Below are 19724 nucleotides of genomic sequence, written 5' to 3'. Positions count from 1 at the left end.
GATGTTTGAAGTATATTTCTTTAATTATATGAAAGGTGTCCATCCTCCAAGCCCATTTGCTTTGAAAATGCCATAACATGTAAGGATTGTGAAGTCTTTCATGTCTGTATAGAAAATATGTATTGCAATTGTGGATGCTTTAGTTTAAAAAAATTTACCTAAGACAACCTCTCATCCATTGTCCTTAGTTCTTCTGGACAGATTAACTGATATTCTTAGAATTCTGCTTTAGACTTTCTTGTTAGTATGTCTTAAGATTAGAAATACCTATATTTTACTATGAAATACACACTGAAGTGTTTTTTACTCTCGCTGTACCTTTCTCAGTGTAGTCTTACAGCACTTTAGTACACTTTCTTTCTTCCTGTACAGGAATGCTGGCATGAATAATCTACATATTTGATCCTAACACAAAAAAAAGAATAGTTCAGGGATAATAGAAGAAAAACTGTGACTTGATTTCCAGACCAGAGATGATTAATAAAAGGAGTATCTACTTTCTTCTTGGAGATCCTTTCTTGTCTAGGTCTCCCTCTGAAAAATTCTGAGAAATTAGTGGTTTTGCAAGAGCCATAGCATTCTGAAAATGGGAAGGCCAAGACAAAAGACTATTCTTTGAAAGAACTTGTACTCTGTGTACACAGCAAAATGTAGGATCACTTTGAACTTTTAAAGCACAGGATTAATTTCCTCACTGGCATTGTTCAGAGACTGTAGCACATATTTTTAAGTATGTTATCAGGTGGAAGAACTGAGTACCTTCAAGATTTTACTAGCTGACTATATGTCCAGTATGTACACCAGTACTTATCTTCTAGGATTTTAAAGTCAAGCAGGCTTCCTGAAACTATAGAAGAAGAGCCAAATAAAAATTGCAAAAATTGCAAAAATTGCTCTGCCCAGTACTGTGTAGTGTGTACCAAATTGTCAGAAGAAAGAGCTTCAGAGACACACTTAAGTACACTCAAAGTACATGTCATCTGATGAAAGAACACAGATCAGCCTGCTTGCTTTGTTTTTCAGGGAGACAATACTTTCAGAAAAACTTCAGTGAATGGACATTTTAATTTATATAAACAATCCGTGGTTTCCAAAACAAATACTTTCCTTTTTAAAAAAAATTTTTAAAAAGCCCGCTTACTCAGGTCAGTGGGTTCTGACATACAGAAAGAACACTCTCTTCTAAGTCTCTCTTCTATGGTGAGAACCTCTGTTTTGAAGAGAAAAGTAGATGGAGCCTCTTGCATTCCCTAGACAAGTATTATAAGAAAAGTTTGGGGTTCTCTTGTAAGCATTTTTCCAAAACTGTGAAAATCCTCATAACATCAGTGACAGACCATCAGGCATTGTGTAGGCATCCTTATATTTAAAAGCATTCTGTGTAATAAAGAACAAGCCCTGAAAGCTCTTGACAGGAATAGTGTATCTATCACTACCAGTTCCCAAACACCTTATTTTACATCTTAACTTTAAGACTGTTAATACCGTAGAAACTGATAAATTGAATTAATCGAGGATAGCAAGAAAAAGAATCAGTCAGTTTTTATTATGAAATATGGATTTTTGTTTAAAGAGTAAAAGACAAGTGAAATGTTAGTATTCATTTGCTATGTACATATATGCACCCAGAAACACAGAAAATTTGTAAGATAAATCTTTAATGAAAAACATAACCTGACTTTGTACTAGCTACTGTAAAAAATCCTGTTGGTGTGGATTAGGGACTTTAATGTTATTTAACCTCTTTTCTTGATGAATTTTACCTATAACAGTTGAATTATTATAAAAATGTAAATTCCTCAAGCCTATAATTATTTGTTAGGATTAAAATGATACATAAATCTTAATGAATTTTTATCAGATCCTTGTAAGGTAGGAGAACAAAATGTTTTCCAAATGTTTTATTCTTAGCTACTCAGAAAATTCCTAACATATCATTTGGGTCTGCAAATTATCTGCAAACTGCGTACTCTTCAAGAGTCCGATTCTACAAGTTATTTAACTCCCTTGATTCTCCTTACGCTACTTAAATTACAGTTACTTCCCACCAAAATCAATTATAAACTACAATGAATTGATGTAAGTCTGTAGCCATTAGTATCTCTTTTAAATAATTTTCTTAAAAACAATTACCAACTGTGTAACCACCAGAATTGTTGTTATCTTCTGATCTCTTCTTAGGGTGTTTCAAAATACCCTGTGAACTGTAAGATGTCCATAGTTATATCTTTTCTGTTTAAATGAAGTTAACCTTAATAAAAAAAAGATGGAAATAGGTATTAAATAAAACATAAATCAAGCATTATTGTTTTAATGAGTAAAGAGCAATGTTAATTTTAACATGTCTACAGTGGAGTCCGAGGTTGGAGTTTTGATTGCAGCATGCGTGGGAACTGCCACATTACGTTTGATCTCTTTGAGACCACTGATAACACTGAAAATGACTTAAAGACTGGCCACCCCAGTGTAGATAGTTGGGTTTCATGGTGGTTTATGCAATACATATGAAAGCCCATTCTTGCAAATACAGCATTACTGGCTAGATAAAAGCTCTCCTGTTACGGTACGGTTATACCATTACTGCTGCTGACATGACAACCACCTGTAGTTGTACCCAAAAGAGAACAAGTGGTATGTGAATGGAGTTGCTAACCTCAGATTCTCTAAAACCAGATCTACAGTCAGCTCCCCACCTTATGAGTAAGGAGTAAGCTGTCTTTTGTCCAAATGGACTGAAAGGAAGCAACATATTGCACAACAAAGTAGAGATGGGAACTCCTGCTTACTTCTAAGAAGAATTAATGCCTTTATCAGTAATAGACCAAATATTGAAGAATATAAAATTAACTCTTTCCTATGGTCCCAACTAGGAAAGCCTGAAAATAGAATTGAAAGCACTATGCAGATGCAAAAAATTCAAATCTTAGATAAGTCTAAGAAAAAAAAGAAAAGAATCATTTAAAGATAACTTTAAGAAAACCATAGGAAACGAAAGCAACAGTAACAATTTTGATCCCAGTAGGTCAAATTGAACGAAGGAAACCTGCCCTGCTCTCAAAATGCTGGCCACAGAAGATCAAAATTAGACTAAAGATCTAAGAAGCTTTCCAGCTCAAGTCCAATGCCATGTCCCTTTTTACACTGCAAGTTTAAATATTTCATAAATGTCGTTTTGCTTTTAAATGTCCAGATTTAAAACAGCATGCTAAGATCAGGAAATTAATATGTGAGCAAAGCAAGTATATTTTCTATTTTGCCAGTTTTAAGCTAATCTAAAGTCACTTTAAAATAATTTCAAGGATCACACTCTGTATTTCTTCCTTTCAGAGATGTTACACATTATAAGTAATTTCGTTATGTGTATTTGCCTCAAATTCAGTCAAAATGTTTGTTCTTTACTACTTTTTCCTTCATAGTATTCTCCATCATATGCTTTATGTGTACCTTTTATCCTAATCACCAAGTGGAAACAGTCATGGCTATGTAGGTATTGAAAGGGAATGAAATTCACATCTACCACCAATCTAAAGAATGTCCTGAGGATCCATAAAACTGTTAACCAATTAACAAAGTGTAACAAAACTGGCAAAATGAGATTTGGGAGACTCGACTTTATTCTGTAATGATCCTGCTAAAAAGACCAGATAAATACATTGGTTTGGGAAAATGAGGAGCTGTCTAAAAGTACTGTGATTCCTTGAAGCCATCACTGTGTAGTTTGTCCATGAATATTTGAGTCAAATACTCAAAGAAAATTGTGTTATTGGCACAAAAGAATAGTTGTTTCCCATAAACAAAGTCTTGTCACTGCTGACCTTGTATGTGCTGCGTTTGGTCTTTTCTGTAATACTTCAAGTGAAGTACCTGAGTGTAAACTATTGGTGAATAGCTTCAAGAAAGGGCAGCCGTAGCCCCTCGGTGCTGATTCATTTGAATTGGAGCAGCTCCTTTACTGAAGGATACTGCCTGCCTTGGAATATCAATATTTCCTGTAGTTTGTGCTCGAGTCCAGTTTTAGCCCATTCTTTCTCAAATTCTGCGATCCATTCAAAAACACATTACGAAACGTTAACATGATTTTTGAACTTCTTGTTGATGTAGGCAGTACAGGGTCGATCTGTCACCCAGCAAGACCGGGATTTACGTGTTGACTTGGGATTTCGAGGAATGCCAATGACAGAAGAGCAGCGACGACAGTTTAGTCCAGGTCCACGCACAACTATGTTTCGAATTCCAGAGTTTAAATGGTCTCCCATGCACCAGCGGCTCCTGACAGACTTGCTTTTTGCACTAGAAACAGATGTACATGTTTGGAGAAGGTAGGCGGTTGTTTCTTCTTTAATTCCTGATTTGTGTTTCCGTCAACAAGGGAAAAATTAGATGTGTTGTAGAGAGGATGTTACTGGGATAGTGGGAAGGGAAAGAGTTGGTGTTAGCTGAAGTGCCCTTCTGTATCTTCTGTCTTCTCTTTTCACCCCTTCCCAGCCTGTAACAGCTCTGTTTCACAGGTAATAATTTCTGTTTTCTTGAGGGATTCTATAACTCATACATACTGAACTAAAGTGATCTGCTCTTTCAGCTTATGTTTAGCATTAGAATCTGCTGCTTCTGTTTCAGACGCGAAGGAGACTTGTGTGTCTGCTAATGGCCATTTTCTTCAACTGATCAATTAAAACAGAGCTTCTCTACCTGCAAACCTTATAAATAAAACCTCTTTCCTATAACATTTTATAAGGAATCGCTCTTTCCAGTTGACAAATTTTTTTTTGCATGCCAGCTCCTGGTTGTGGTTAGTCTTGGTGGTTATATTATATTATATGACAGCAACGTGATTTCCTAGGTTTTTTTGTACACTTTAACGGAGATACTCAATAACTTATTGTTGTCAGAGCCCTTAGGTGTAATAGACACCATTTAATCGAATTTCCAGGGCAGAATAGTTCATTTTCAGAAAACTTGAGCATAGTTATACCCAAGGACCAATTTATATTGCATTTAATTTCCAGTTTGGTGAATTGTTCTATGATAGTCACTAGGAAATAGACATTTTTGATAATTTTTTTTGGCCAAATATGTGGGAGGGGGTTGTACTTTGTGTTTAGGGTAATGCTTGGAGATTAAAGTTCAGTTTGTATATTTTCAACTGAAGCATTTGTTTTTTATTTGTGGGCTGGCAACAATGTTGGTTTGGGAAAAGAGCATACTTATTCACTGAGTATTCCTCAATGTCTTCACACAGTGTTTTATATTTTTGGGGAGTGACCATTTCATGGGACAATTTCTCACCAGTTAGGAGTTGCTGAGATTTCAGCTAATCTTATTAACATCTGTGGCTTGCAAAGCTATTGCTAATGATAAATTTAATATTAGTTAATAAAGCTAATATTAGATCAAGGTATCACCATATTATCAAGTTTCTTCTTTAAAACACTAGCAGGTTGTTATCATTAGGTGTTATCAAGGGTGCTTCAAATGGCACTGGTGCAGTATGGTGAACTCTTAAAATTAAATAATAACTTTCACACTGAAGAAACCACCCCACTGCTTTCAGCAGAACTGTGAAGTGAAGTACTGGTTGATGGGAATAAAAGGTTACGAGCCGTTGTTCTCAACTGGGAATCTGAAACTAATCCTGGTGTGAAAATAGATAGCAATCAATTTGTTCAGTGGACTAGTCCTGTTCAGATTTTTAGACAATTTACATGCAAAGTTTTGTAGACCAGATTTTGGCTCTATATCAAAGAAACATTCACGGTCTGGTTGCAAAGAATAAATTTATCTAAACTTTTATTTTAACTGTTTGGTTTTAATCCATCCTTTCTTCTATTCTTGCAGTCACTCCACAAAGTCTGTGATGGACTTTGTCAATAGCAATGAAAATATTATTTTTGTACACAACACAATACACCTCATTTCCCAGATGGTAGACAATATTATTATTGCTTGTGGAGGAATTTTACCATTGCTGTCAGCAGCCACTTCTCCAACTGTAAGTACAATATTTCCACCTAGTGGTCATATTAGAAATTGTTGTTAATAATACAAACCACTATTTACAGCTGACTTTTTCTTCTTTAGAGAGTCCTGTCCCCTCTCTACTAATTCCTTCAAAAAATTTAAATCTATAATTGAAACTGTTAAGCTTTGATATACAGAGTGTTTATAATATTTTGCATTTGAAATGCTAATTTTATTAGAGAAGTAGTAACAAGTAAGAATAATCTTTCATAGGTATTTAAGATTTCATTTGAAATAGAAGACCATTAGGATCATGGTTACGCATCCTGGTTACTGTAATAAAACTACATGCTTTATGATGGCTAGTCATTGATATTTGTAAATCTGTTTTGCATGGCCACCATTTGTTTGCATGCCAAATGATACTAGAAGTCATGCCCTCACTACTCTGTTTACTTCTTCCTTCAGTAGGTCCTGACCTTCATTTCCTTTTTTTTTTTTTTTTTTTTTTTTTAAATCTTGTATTGAAATAGTCTGGTATTTTTATGCACTCCAATGTTCTTGGTAAATTGTAAGTTCTTAAATGATCACAGCTCACGCAGGCAGAGTAGCCTAATAGAATGCTTCATGAAAAAGGGAGAAATATTTTGTAAATGTTGCATTATTGTCAATAGTAATTACAGTATTTGAATGTGATGCCTTGTCTGTGCATGTAATATCTGTAACTATTTCTTTCATACTAAATGTTTTATCTTGAGCATCCTGTAAGCATCTGCAGTTAATATTGGTCTTTTAAAGGGGAAAAAATGGGGCCCAGAAGGGACAAAGAGGCTTCTCTGAAGTAATGTGGCTAGCAGGCACTGGAAGCTACAAATGTAGTTTGGCAGTAAAAGCTCAATTCCTTGCTCTAGCCATTCAGCAACTGAGATTACTTTACTTTGCCTCTACTATTACTTCTCGTTTGCTAGCAAAGAAACCTGTTTTGCATGATTTTATTTGAAAGGTATGAATGTATGGACTAGCAATTGGCTAAACATTAATATGACTTTCAGCCAGGCAATTAATGGTAAAATGCTGTGTCTTTACTGTTTTCACTGTATTTACTGGGAAAATATTTGCTATAAGCAAAAGTGCAAGACTCACAAGAAAGACTTTAGATGTCTGTAGTCACAAGAATGACATGAGGGTTGCTGAATAAAAGATTTTGCAGATGCTTCATTATAAATATTGACAAGTATGAGAGAGTGCACACCAAGCCATCTTGAGATGCAGGCTGTACTATCAGTCTTTAGATAAAAGTACATTGGGAGATATTTTTTAAAACAAACCTTTTAGGCATCATTTGAAAATGAAGACATTTTCTTTGCCATCTTTCATATAAAAACATAAAACAGGCACAGCATTAATTAGGCTGCAATTCCACTGAATGGTCTCTGTGGTTTTTAGCTCTTATCCTGGTTTATGACACTGCAGAGCCATTCTATAGAACAATAATTTTGCAGTTCACCATTTCCTTCTATTCTGGATAATAAATATATTTGTGTGTGTGTATAGACAGATAGGTGGTACAGCTTTATAAAGTACACATCCATTTGTTAAAATATTGTGTGTTGATGCTGCCTTGCTAAAATAGCAGCATTTTTCATGCATTGATACAAAATACTACATTTTCAAATTTGTATATTATGCAGGCATTTCACCACTACATGGGAACTGTGTGTATTACTTAAATGCTCAATTTTGCCATGTGTTTAGGATAATAAAATAAAAACAAATTGTGAAATAAACTAATTCACTAAAAGATCAGTAGCTGGCTTCAAACTGAATTAATCCTACTCTGTGAAATTAAAAAAAAAAAAAAAAAGGATTACTTTTGTCCCAGATGTACAGGGAGGGTGGGAAGGAGTAATTGATAAAATCATAAATTACCTTCACCTGGAAATAACTGTTACCATCTAGGTGATGAATTCATAATCTCTTCCACCTAGCAGAGAGCTTCTTCACTCCCATGCAACTCCATTCCTGTTCCGTCACTGCCCATCCATACCCATGAGCAGGAAGGTGGATTTATTCATCCATCATTGTGACAGATACAAAGAGCCCAGCACATCCTTCCTCCTTCTTGGAGAAGGTTCTGTCCCTTAGTGTTGGTCTGGATCACAGTTATGAAGGAACCAGATGCCCTATTGGGCATTGGACCACTTCCAAATATCCATCATGTGATGAACGAAAAGAAGTTTCATACTGATTCTCAGACTTCTAATACTTTTGCATCCTTGAACTGCTGTGGAGAAAGCGGATGGGTTGTTGGTGAAGGAATGTTTCTTCTCAGTCTTGAAAGGCCAAAGTAGTCCAGTGCTTACAGTCAGTTACAAAAGACTGTCTCACTCTCCTCCTTCCAAGAGCTGCTGACTGGAAGAGAGAAGAGGTCTGAAAGTGGAAGATTTATATGATGACTCCATTGCATAAAAACGCTTATGGCAGGCTTTGTAGTGACACTTTCTGCCAGAGTAACTCTCAAGGGAGGAAAGAGCCAATATGCTTTCTCCCTCACTGATTCAAAGAATCACAGAATCACAGGATGGTTGAGGCTGGAAGGGAGCTCTGGAGGTCATCTGGTCCAACCCCCCGGTTCAGGCAGGGTCACCTAGAGCCGGCTGCCCAGGACCATGTCCAGATGGCTTGTGAGTATCTCCGAGCCTGGAGACCCCACCACCTCCCTGGGCAACCTGCGCCAGTGCTCGGTCACCCTCACAGTGAAAAAGTGTTTCTCGATTTTCGGAAGGAACCTGCTGTGTCGTAGGTAATTACATTTAATGAATGCTTTTTTCCACAAGATCTACAGTCCAAATTTTGTGTTGTGTCTCATGAATCCCTTCCCACCTCAACCATTCTGTGTGATTTTGTGATTCTGTAATTTAAACTGGGCATGATATTAGAAGTCCGGTCAAGCAGTACTGCACTCCTCTTAGGAAAGCAAGCCGTTCACATGTTACATAAAGCTGCCGTACTGGGTCGGCCCAAGGGCCCGGCTGGTTTAGCTTTCCGCCTCTAACCGCGACTGTTTGCAGCTTACATCAACATACAGAAGTCTGAGCAAGCATATTGATTGCTCTAATGATAGTTCGTTTTAGCATTTAGGATTTTAACAGCTAGAGAGGGTGTCCGGGCTGTCGTGTTTAATAACTACTGAGGAATTTATCCTTCTAGACTTTATCTAATCTTTTTTGTAGCTACTTACGCTTTTAGCCTCCCTAATATCCTATGGCATTGAGTCTGACAAAGTAATTATATAACCTTTGAAGCACTTCTTGTCTTTGCTTTTTTTAAGCCTGCTTAAATGTATAAAGTCACTGTGTGCCTTACTGTTTATGCTATGAAAGGAGTGTTTAATCACGTCTTTATTAATCTCCATATCATTTATGACTTTGTAGGCTTGAGTCATGTCTCCTGGTGTGCCTGTTTGAATCCAGAGAGTCTTCATCTTGTTTAGTCTGTCTGTCTTTGGAAGCCTCTGATCCTCCATATCTCTATTCTGTGGAGCTTTTCTGGGCTGTCAAAACCCTCACGTTTTGTAGATTCTGTAGCATACAAATATTGAGTTTATCAACAAGTATGAGCTCATTTTACTTCATTTCTTCCTTTTTCACTTTCATGAATGGTGACTCAAATATTCCCACTGAAGGCCTTTTGGGCCCATATTGAAATTTTGAAGTAGTACTTACTTATTTCCTCCTAGTGTGTTGTATTTGTGGCATCGGACACGTATTTACATCTACTTCTAAAAATTAATTTACTTTTTGGTCTGGAATAACGAAATATGAGAGCAAAAAGCTTATAGAACAGACAGTAAAGGTCATTCCACCCTTTTACTTCAGGATGATAAAACAGGATGGAAATCAGGAAGAGATTAGGGTAAATTTAGGTATCCACTTGAAGTACTTGTGTGTGGACTAGATTTGTAGCCAACGGAGATCTACTCAATAGAAGCAAATTATTTAGCTATCTCTGATGTAGACATCTAGTAGCTGGTCAGCCAGACCCCTCTAGGGTCCATCGACTGCAATGATTGTTAACCTGGAGCTGAATCCAGTCTCTTTTTACGAGGTAGCTTGCTTGTTTTCTAACAGAGATGGCAACAGACAGAAACACATAGTTTTGTTATCGATCTTGCAGTCCCACCTATCCACAGTTCCTTGACTTCAGTGTGTCAGTCTGAGTTCAAGCAAGGCCTCATCCTGGGCTGCTCATTGTTAAACAGCCCTAAATGTCTGTTACAAAACTCTCTTCTCAACAATTTGCTATAGAGTTAGTTGTTATTAGGTGTGTCCTATTGCCTCTCATTTTTTTAAAGGCATTTCACCTATTTCCCATTAGTAGAATAGGTGCTGAATATCGGATGCTTGAATTAATTAAGGCTATATGCAGAAAAGAACCAAGGGATAAATTTAGCAAAATGATTTTCAGAATATTGGAGGAATTGCAGGTGGTTTGTTGTTTTTTTTCTTTTGTGCAACAGATTCTGTATTGTGTTCCCTCCCTTGCTGAAAAAGCAGTACTGTCATAGTTCTTTAAAAAGATGGATGTTTGGGGAATTTCCCATTTCAAAAAGACTTTTTCCTTTGCATAGTTAGGCTTTGGAGTGAAATGGCAATTCTTCTGGGCTGGGTGGAAGATTACCCCCTGATCCCTTGTCTGCTGTAGAACAGGCAATCTTAGTTATGGAATTTCCTCACTATTGAATTCTTGTAATAGAAACCTGCCTTTCGCCTTGCTTTTTTAATCCAGACTAGGATGATCTGAATAGTGCTGTGAACAGGAGCCTTTAAATACAAATAGGAAAAAGAAAAGAAAAAATGTGTTATCTGTGAAAACAAACCACTCACAAGTCTGTGAGTGACTCAAGAATACAGTGAAGGTTGTACGTTTGTATGAAATACAGGGGAAAGTTTACTGTGATTCACAGTCATTTATTCCCACATGTTTTAGTATTTCCCTTAATTTCAGTTCTATACCACCTCTGTCTCAGGGTCTGTACAAGGACTTTCTTCAAATGCTGGTCTTTTTAGAGGATTGTTAATTGCGTATATGAAACAATTTGAATTGAAGCAAATATTAACAAAAAAATATAACCAGTTTTGTTGTTTTACAATATAAGCTGGAGTGTGTTCCACTGTTGATTCTGATGGCTTGCTTATTAAATTGGAGATATTGGATAACTCTGCCAATATTATAGGCAGGTCATAAAATATAAAATACTGATTTCCTTTTTTTTTCCTTTCTGTGGGGGAGGTCCTTGAGGCTTTTTTTTTTTAATTACAGCTATAAGGAAGGCATTTTTAAGGTGGTGTACAGGTGTGAAAAAAACATATTTGGGGAGCTGTAAGGAAACAGGTTTGCAGAAGATGCTTTCTGTTAATAGCAGCTGGTTGCCAGATAAAACACTTTGTGTACGAGCTAGGAATTTTAAGTAATCATTGCTTACTACAAGAATAGCGGCTGTGGCAACGACTTGAGGACATTGAGTAAGGCAAAAGAAATTTGAGGAGTTGAAATATATGTGACAATTGAGAGTGAATTTCCAGGCCCCTTGCAATTAGTTTGTTTTTCCACTTATTCTGTGAAGTCTGTAATTCTAATTCTTGCTTGCAGCATTTAAAACAGCAGCTCTCAAGTTGTGATCTGAGGGCTGCTGGTGTTATATGAACAGCTGTCTACAAAACTCAATCAAACATTTAAAGACAGCCTTATTAGGTCTGTGGATTAAAAGCCAAGAAGAGATATTTTTTCTCTATGTCTTCTATATAGTGTTAGCATTATCATGTTCATGACTCGTGTGGTGCCACAGGTGCTGTGTGATCTATAACAATTCCGAGAATCAATAGTGGCACACTGATGTAAAAATTGTCAGCTAGTAATCGAGAGATAATAGCCAAAGGTTAATTCTCGAGGTGCATCCAGCTACAAGAGAGGAAGACACATTTAAAAACTGGTTGAACATGGTATTTTCTGTTCCAGAAGGAAAAAAAGCAGTTTGTTTCAGCTTGTTTTTCTTTGTTAGATTTTTTTTTTCCCACTATTTAAATGACAAAAATAGGGACATACTCATGAGAATTCAGTTTCTTTCTCTTTTTAAAACATGACCAGGGAAAACTTAAGGATTGGTTCCTAGCTCATTGTGATAAGAGAGAAAATGCTTGTACCTAAAGCTAAACCATAAAAATTTAACACACCTATTTAATTGTGAACATTGAAATTTGAAGACTAACTCAGTCCCAGGGTCTTAGTGAATCTTCAGGTTTTCTTCTGTGGTTCAAAAGCATTCAAATATCCAGTATGATACTGGTTTACATTGAAGAAATCACACCCCAATGTAATACATATAATGAACTATCTTGTGTTGCTTCAAAGGAAGGAACATTATGCATGAAGAACCAGTTTGCTTTTTGTGATTTATATTTGTTTTGTCAAAGCATTTTAAACGTATTTGCCTCCTCATACAAGGATTAACTACTTTATTACATTTCAGTTGAATGGCTTGTTGTAAAATGCTCATTTTATTTCTATATAATCAGTGAAAACATTACTTTGGTTTACATTGCTTCATAAAATTGCTCTACGTACTATATAAAAGCTGTACATTGGTTTGGAAGAATCAGTGTTTACATGAACTCCGTAATAATACAAGATTTACAGTTTTCCTTGTGCATAGCTATCTCTTAGAAGTCTTTATTTTCAAATGTTCATGCTGAGCTGAAATGTTTTGCTGTTCTAATTATAAATTAAACAAATGTATAATTCCAAGTTACTAATTTGTTTCAATTTTACATTGTGTTTTTAGTTAACTTAAATAATTTTCTTTTTCTTTTATTGTTGTGATCTGTTGTCTGTTTTGTCTGTTGCATGTCCAGGGTTCTAAGGTTAGTATTGCTGCTGTAAGTTTCAGTTTTTTGCATTTTCAAAAATACCTTATTTTTGATCATTTAATATTTTGGCTTTTTTTATTATTATTATTATTTTCCTGTCTCATATAGTAGGATGTGAATAGCAATAGATTAGGTGTAATTGTTAACTTTTCCTAGCATGTTGCCCTTGAGTAACTTAATGCATTGTCAAATATGATGCTTACTGTTAGCTACTGGACTGAATGTAGGCAGGTCTATGAGCTAATTTAAATTATAAATTAAAAGTTATAAATATATATATAGTTGTCAATAGAAAAACTCTTTAGGCTCTGAACATGTTAATTGTATGGAAGACTTGTTACTGCTCTTAAAGTACGCTCAGTAGTCATGAAATGGTGTTCAGTTCTCTTTAAAAAGAGTTTTTGAGCTGCACCTATCTAAAAATGTTGCTAATACCTGAAGGCAGCTTCATCAACAATGGAGCTTATTTTAAACGTTGTTAGAATATCAATGTGCTGTATTTAACAGGTAGAATTGATGGTAAGTTTTGCTGTAAAAACCTGTCAGTCTTTTTTTTTTTTTCTTCCATCCAGCAGAATTTTAGGGAGATTTGTAAAAAAAGAGGTTTTTTTTCAATTCAAAGTTTGCAAAAATCTTGGTAAAATACACTAAAGTGTTATATAAAATGAATTTATTAAATAACTTGCAAAAAAAATATAAAGCAATAGATATTCTGAGAAGGTTTAAGACTATGATTGATGCAATACAGTTGAAGCTTGAGAAAAATCAACAGCAGGCAGTCAATTGGCTACTAGCAAGCCTGATGTTATTTCAGGCATGAGTTTGAAGTTCAAGTTTGTATAGCCGCCTATGAGTTTTTCTAGCAGACTCTTGTGGCTATAGATTTTTGCAAATATATTTTCTTTGGATGAGTGCTTTCAAAAATGATGTTCTAGTCTGTTACAAAAAACCAGCAACTTATTTTTCCAAAAAGTAGGAACACAACACACGCTAGGTGGGGGAGACCTGGCTAAAGAAGATAGGCTGGAAATCGTTCTTCTGAAAGTTGTTGTTTTACCATTTTTCTGATATTATTGGGCAAATCAAACAGATGACAGCCCTTCCTAAATCACTCACATAACCAACGTGTTACATCCTTAAGAGAAATTAAATGAAGTGGTATCTATCGTTGTGGTGACACGTGCCACATTAGATCCTTCATCTTTCAGAACAGTTGTTTCTTTAATACCGTTTGGCACAGTTTGCACTTTTATAATTTTGGATGTAAAATATTCTAAAAAGTGACTCATGAGTGAGGATACTAATTTTTTAGAAGTATGAAAATAAAGGATTTTTTAATTTTTCTGTATTTCTTTTTCTTTGGAAGGAAATGGCCTTAACAGCACAAAATATATTTTGAATTTTTGTTATAGATACTTCTAAGCAAATGAATAAAAATAATCAAACACAACAGAAGTAATACCTTTCAAAGGGACCGAACTCTCTGTTCAGAAAAACCCTGCAATCTGAAATCTTGTTGACAATCAATAAGAATCGGCCATCTGTAAACAATTTTAAAAACAGTATTTAGGCATATAAATGTGGACACAGTCAAGTACTAAATTCCATTTTCAATTTTCCCTAGCTCCAGAGGTAAAAGTATTTAAACAGATATTTATTTGTTTAATTCAACTTACTGTTTCGTCACTTATCTGCACTGTTAGGCACCTGAACACATTTGAAAACATGACTCTGGACATCTAAGTATCTTTCTGGAGAAAAACATGACCCCTTTTTAGATTTCAGAAATACTGACCTCATTCAGCATTTTTTCTGTGGATTCCCATTAAGGAGAGTCCGACACTACATTAGGAAAGAAATGGCCATTCTCTGGGAAATGTGAGCTGCTCGCCATATAACTTGTCGTGTTTTTCCTTCTCCCTGTTGCTGTCGTGAGGGAGTAAACGCACTGTACTCTCTTCTGATCTCCAGGAGAATTGCACTCGGTCAGGTTCCTATTCCGTATAAGCATTCCCGGGGAGAATCGATTTGTGGAAACAGGGCAAAACTGTCTGGTTTTTCCCACTCCACTCCTCACATTTACTTGTTTATCTAAAAGCTATACAGACAGCAATTACTTTTATCTGTTACCTGTCAGTTTGCTTAGCCTATGGAAGAATGTAAGAGTACGTTGCACCCTTATATACCATGCATTGTTTTACTATCTGGCCGCTCTGTCTTTATGTAATTGCTAATAACTTTCTCATTTATATTAGACTTTTTCTCGTCTACTACAGCATGTAAATGTAAACGATTTTCTCACTCTTCATGCTGTCTTACTTTGAATTTCACTCACGGTTTATGTTAATGGTAATAGTAGGAGATTTTTAAATAACTTCTCAATGTATTTGTCATTAAGCATAACAATTTAGATTTGTACGTGTATGTGCTGTCTTTATATTTCAGTTGTGTTCAAACTGTTTAATTCAATTATCTCCTTTTAAAGACTGAATTGGAAAATATTGAAGTGACACAAGGAATGTCAGCAGAGACAGCAGTAACTTTTCTCAGCCGTCTGATGGCAATGGTTGATGTACTAGTATTTGCCAGTTCTCTAAATTTTAGTGAGATTGAAGCTGAAAAAAACATGTCTTCTGGAGGTCTAATGCGACAGTGCCTAAGGCTCGGTAAGTCAGCAGACAGTATGTATTAAATAATTACTTACAGATCAGTGAGCTACAGATGGATCAAACAGTGACACATGTAGGAAAGGACTTGTACTGACTGTGATGTGATAAAATACAAATCCTGTTTATTATTGATTTGATACAGTTATAAGGTTGATTCAGTTTAGCCACAAAAATAAGTTAAAATGACATGTCTGAAATTGTTCTTTCTTATGTATTTCAAGTTGTATATATTTTGGGGAGAAGTAAAAATATTAAATATAACTAAGTAAAGGGAGAAAAATATTTTTTTTTTTCTTAAAACTGCTTTGCTGCCTGCATGTTGCACGTTTCCTTATCCAAGTCTCCATGGATTTGAAAGACTACTTATAGGCTATGTAAGATTAAAAGCATGGGATGCATGTGCAGATTCTGTAGACCTTAATATATTGTGCAATAGTCCGGCACCTCTCTTCACTATTTACTATATACTGTTACAATTAATTTAGGGAATTGAAAAATATATGAATAATTCAAACTATTCTATGCAAACCATATTACTTTATCCTTGTGAACATTAAATTTTGACTGTCATCTGGCATGATGCTGTTTTGCTAATGTTGTGTCCCACATACTTGTTCTTCCCTCAAATGATGAATAATTTTTGTACTCAGGTTTTATCCTGTTATTATTCATACCACTTACTAGGTCATTGATAATTATACTGCTCCTGGTATAAAACTTGTGGTTTATTCTCAATGATCAATTTTCATCAAATTCTAAATTACCACCTACTATTTTTCCTATTCTAGCTGTACATAAGTACTTTCAGATTTTAAATGTTGATAAACAATCAATAACATGAGAGCTCCAGTTCAAGGACTAATAATTTTCAAATTTTAATATAATGAGATAGCAGTTATATAAACCATTTAGTTCTTCAACTAAAGAATTAAGTGAATAAGTCACCATAATGCTTTCTTAGTACCGACAGAGTCTAATGGGAGAACTATGTTGCACTTACTATTTGGACATGGTTATTGACATATCAAACTAGATGTACAGACTGCTAATTGATGTTCTGAATATAACAATGAGAAAATATTCTAATTTGTAGCATTTTCATAACTTCTTTTTAGTTTGTTGTGTGGCTGTGAGAAACTGCTTAGAATGTCGGCAAAGGCAGAGAGAGAGAGTGAACAAGACGTCGTTAATCAGCAGTAAAACTCAAGATGCTCTTCAGGGTGTAACTGCATCAGCAGCAACCAAGGTAACCCAGTCTTCGGTGACCAACAGCAATGACAAGTCTGTACCACTTCTTTATGGGATCAGAAAATAATTTAACTGCCTTCTCAAATATTTGGCAAAAGCTTAGGTTTATGCTATTAACTGGTTTAAAGCAAAAGTACATGAGGGGGTTTATTTGAAACAAGAAAACGTTATTGCAGTAGTATGACTGGAGCAAATTTAAATAGCTTTTTCACTCTTGCCTGGTCTACTTCAAAGAGCAAGTCCCCTTACCCACATCTGTCATCTATACCTGCATAGCTTTTTTTGATCTGTCAGGGCACTTGCAGTTTTGATGAAATCCTGCCATCACATCTTTGTTGGTGGAACATCCGAGTCCCGGTAACTTCAACAGATGTTTGCATGCATATTAGACATCAGTTTTTTCTATCTGATTTTAGGAATGAAACTTGTTTAATATTCAATTACAGCTTAGTTTTTCCAGTTTCATTAATTCATTGTTCATCTTTTTTTTAACTTGTTTACAGCTTTAAGACTTTGGGAGTCCTGAAACTAAAATCTCAAAGAATTTAGCATAGCCCATCACTAAAATACAACACTTTGTATGACGTAAAGGATTTCTTTTTTTGCTACTATATTTTCATTACTAAATTCAGTGGTTTTTCTTCTCTAAAGACTTTTTCAGATACCATTTACAAACTCAGCTCCTCTCACAATATTATTTCATTAAATCTCACAAGAACATTACATTTCTCCACCTTATCACATTCAGTGCAAAGCAAATCAGTATACGGAGACTTTTAGATGTTTAGGCATCATTTGTATTACATTATCATTTTATAAAGGAAGCATACTACTCTATGCTTTTGTAATAATAGCAGTTACTCTGTAAGTAGTCTGTAATAATTCTCAGTAAAATGAACATAAACTGATGTTTTAAAATATTTTTGCTCATCATTTTTAGATTTAACACACGTAATAGAAATAATTTATTGTACTGCTATGAAACAACTGTAATCTGAAATAACCATTTGTGTGCAAATTATTATCTTAACTCTGGGAAGAAATAGAGTTGTTCTGAGGTACTGGGAAGATGTAAAAATTTATTTCTAAATTATTAGTATTAAGACAATAAATCAAAACATTGCTTTATTTTTAGAACCCTTGTCTGAGTATTATGTTGGAAGTATATTGTTAGTAAAAAGTATCTAAGATTGATGCAATATCTAAAAAAGGTGTCAAATTAAGGTTCTAACAGAAATGCTTTGATATTTGGTGGGGGGGGGGGAAATCTCACTACTTTTTATTTTTAGACTCCCCTTGAAAATGTCCCTGGCAATCTTTCTCCTATAAAAGACCCTGATAGGCTTCTTCAGGATGTTGATATTAATCGTCTACGAGCAGTAGTTTTTCGTGATGTGGTGAGTAATATGTGCTGTAATTCTTTCTTCTGCAAAATCATCACTTATATTTTGAAAGAGATTTTGATCGTACCTGAATTAAAAATATCCTTCACGTGTTGCACTTTGTATATTATCTGCAAACCATCTGCTCGTGGCTTTGTAACTACCAGCCACTTTCTGCACTTTAAAGTTATACTGGTAAGATATTTGAGATTAGTAAATAACTGTGTTTAACAGTCAGACTTGATCTTATATTAGCCAAATAATCACAGCCAGAATAAATCAGTTATGACCTATGTTGATTAAAACTGTATTACTAAAGGTGTCAGCTATTTGTCCAACCAGGGTAGGAGGAAGAATTATTATATGTGTTACAGAACTGCAGCAAACTGATTGATAAAGACAATTTTTACTTCTGCTGAACATATATATATATACACATACTATACATCAATATATATAAAAACATTTTTCAGATTTGTCTGCAACTGTTTTTAGCATAAAAAGCATTTTATGTTTGCTGCACCACAGTGTGTTTGTTTTTGAAAGCAGTACAATAAGAATTATTATTATATATACGCAAATAGATATGTTTAAACTTCTCCAACCTAAGTTCAAGTGGATTGAAGGTTGAAGTTAGAAATAGCTTTAAAAAGAAGAAAGTAGAACTTGACACAAAAAAATTTGTCAGGATGACCCGATCATCTTGAAAGGGCAAGGTTGAATTTGGGTGGAGATCTTCTGTCACCTACTCTTTTCTTAACTAGAGGAGAAGAGAATAAGGGAAATACTGTTTCTGGCATTTCTATGAAAGAATAAGAGGATTTCTAGTTATTTTAAGAACTGCAAAGACATGCAGCTAAATTAAATAACACCCAGAAAACATGGAAAGCAAGCACTGGATTTGTAATAGAAAATCCATACTTCTGGAATTGAGACAAGGTGAAACCACTATAGAAGTAGATAGAGGCTGAAGTCTTAATTCTACCATGTTGGGTTTTACACCATAATAATAAAAGACATTTCAGTTGAACGACAGCAACTCTAAGCTCAATCAGGATGATATCTAAGATGGTAGTTGGCATAGAACAGCAGACTACGTAGGGTGGGAGGAAAAGAAGATAGCAAAGTGGTTGTGGTCCTGGCATTTACTTAAATCAGAGTCCTGGGAAACTAGGACTGCTGCTGGCAGTCCTGTTGAAGGAGAAGTCAGAATGTACGAGCCGGGATTTATTGCTGGAAGAAAAACAATGGTCATATCCCTCCTGCTTTTTCATGTTACCAGAAGCTGTTATGCCTGCTTATGCATCCAGTGTTAGCTAGAAAAGCATCAGCGAGCTTAGTTTTCCCTCTCAGCAGTAGTTCCCCTTACCTTCTCGTGGCAGGAGCTTCTGGAGTCTCGTCCTCGGGGCAGCAGAAGTCAGTCGCCCTCGCTGTTGGGAAGCCTTGAAAGCCCTCTCAGAGCAGAGTCAGGCCTCTCTTCTGAAAAGCCTTTTGACTCTACAGTCCCAGAGATGTGTGTAGTTGCCAAATTACCTGTAGAA

At 35.4% G+C, this 19724-nt stretch overlaps 1 protein-coding gene across 15 annotated transcripts in view; it reads left to right on the top strand.

The window, feature by feature from the left end:
- NBEA (neurobeachin) overlaps positions 1–19724 on the top strand; it is a 514437-nt gene that overhangs the window by 172314 nt on the left and 322399 nt on the right. For 7 of the 15 annotated variants that reach the window (XM_030042217.1, XM_030042215.1, XM_030042208.1 and 4 more), the window contains exons 23-28: positions 4102–4319; positions 5836–5989; positions 12870–12893; positions 15370–15550; positions 16669–16799; positions 18091–18198. In XM_030042217.1, coding sequence (XP_029898077.1) covers positions 4102–4319; positions 5836–5989; positions 12870–12893; positions 15370–15550; positions 16669–16799; positions 18091–18198 — 816 coding nt within the window. The remainder of the gene's footprint in view (positions 1–4101; positions 4320–5835; positions 5990–12869; positions 12894–15369; positions 15551–16668; positions 16800–18090; positions 18199–19724) is intronic. The other 8 variants (XM_030042218.1, XM_030042216.1, XM_030042214.1 and 5 more) reach the window with 2 other exon arrangements.

The sequence above is a fragment of the Aquila chrysaetos genome, chromosome 19 (assembly GCF_900496995.4).
Source record: "Aquila chrysaetos chrysaetos chromosome 19, bAquChr1.4, whole genome shotgun sequence".
NCBI lineage: Eukaryota > Metazoa > Chordata > Aves > Accipitriformes > Accipitridae > Aquila > Aquila chrysaetos.
Note: the sequence above shows the minus strand (reverse complement) of the source record. Positions and strands in the feature narration are given on the sequence as shown.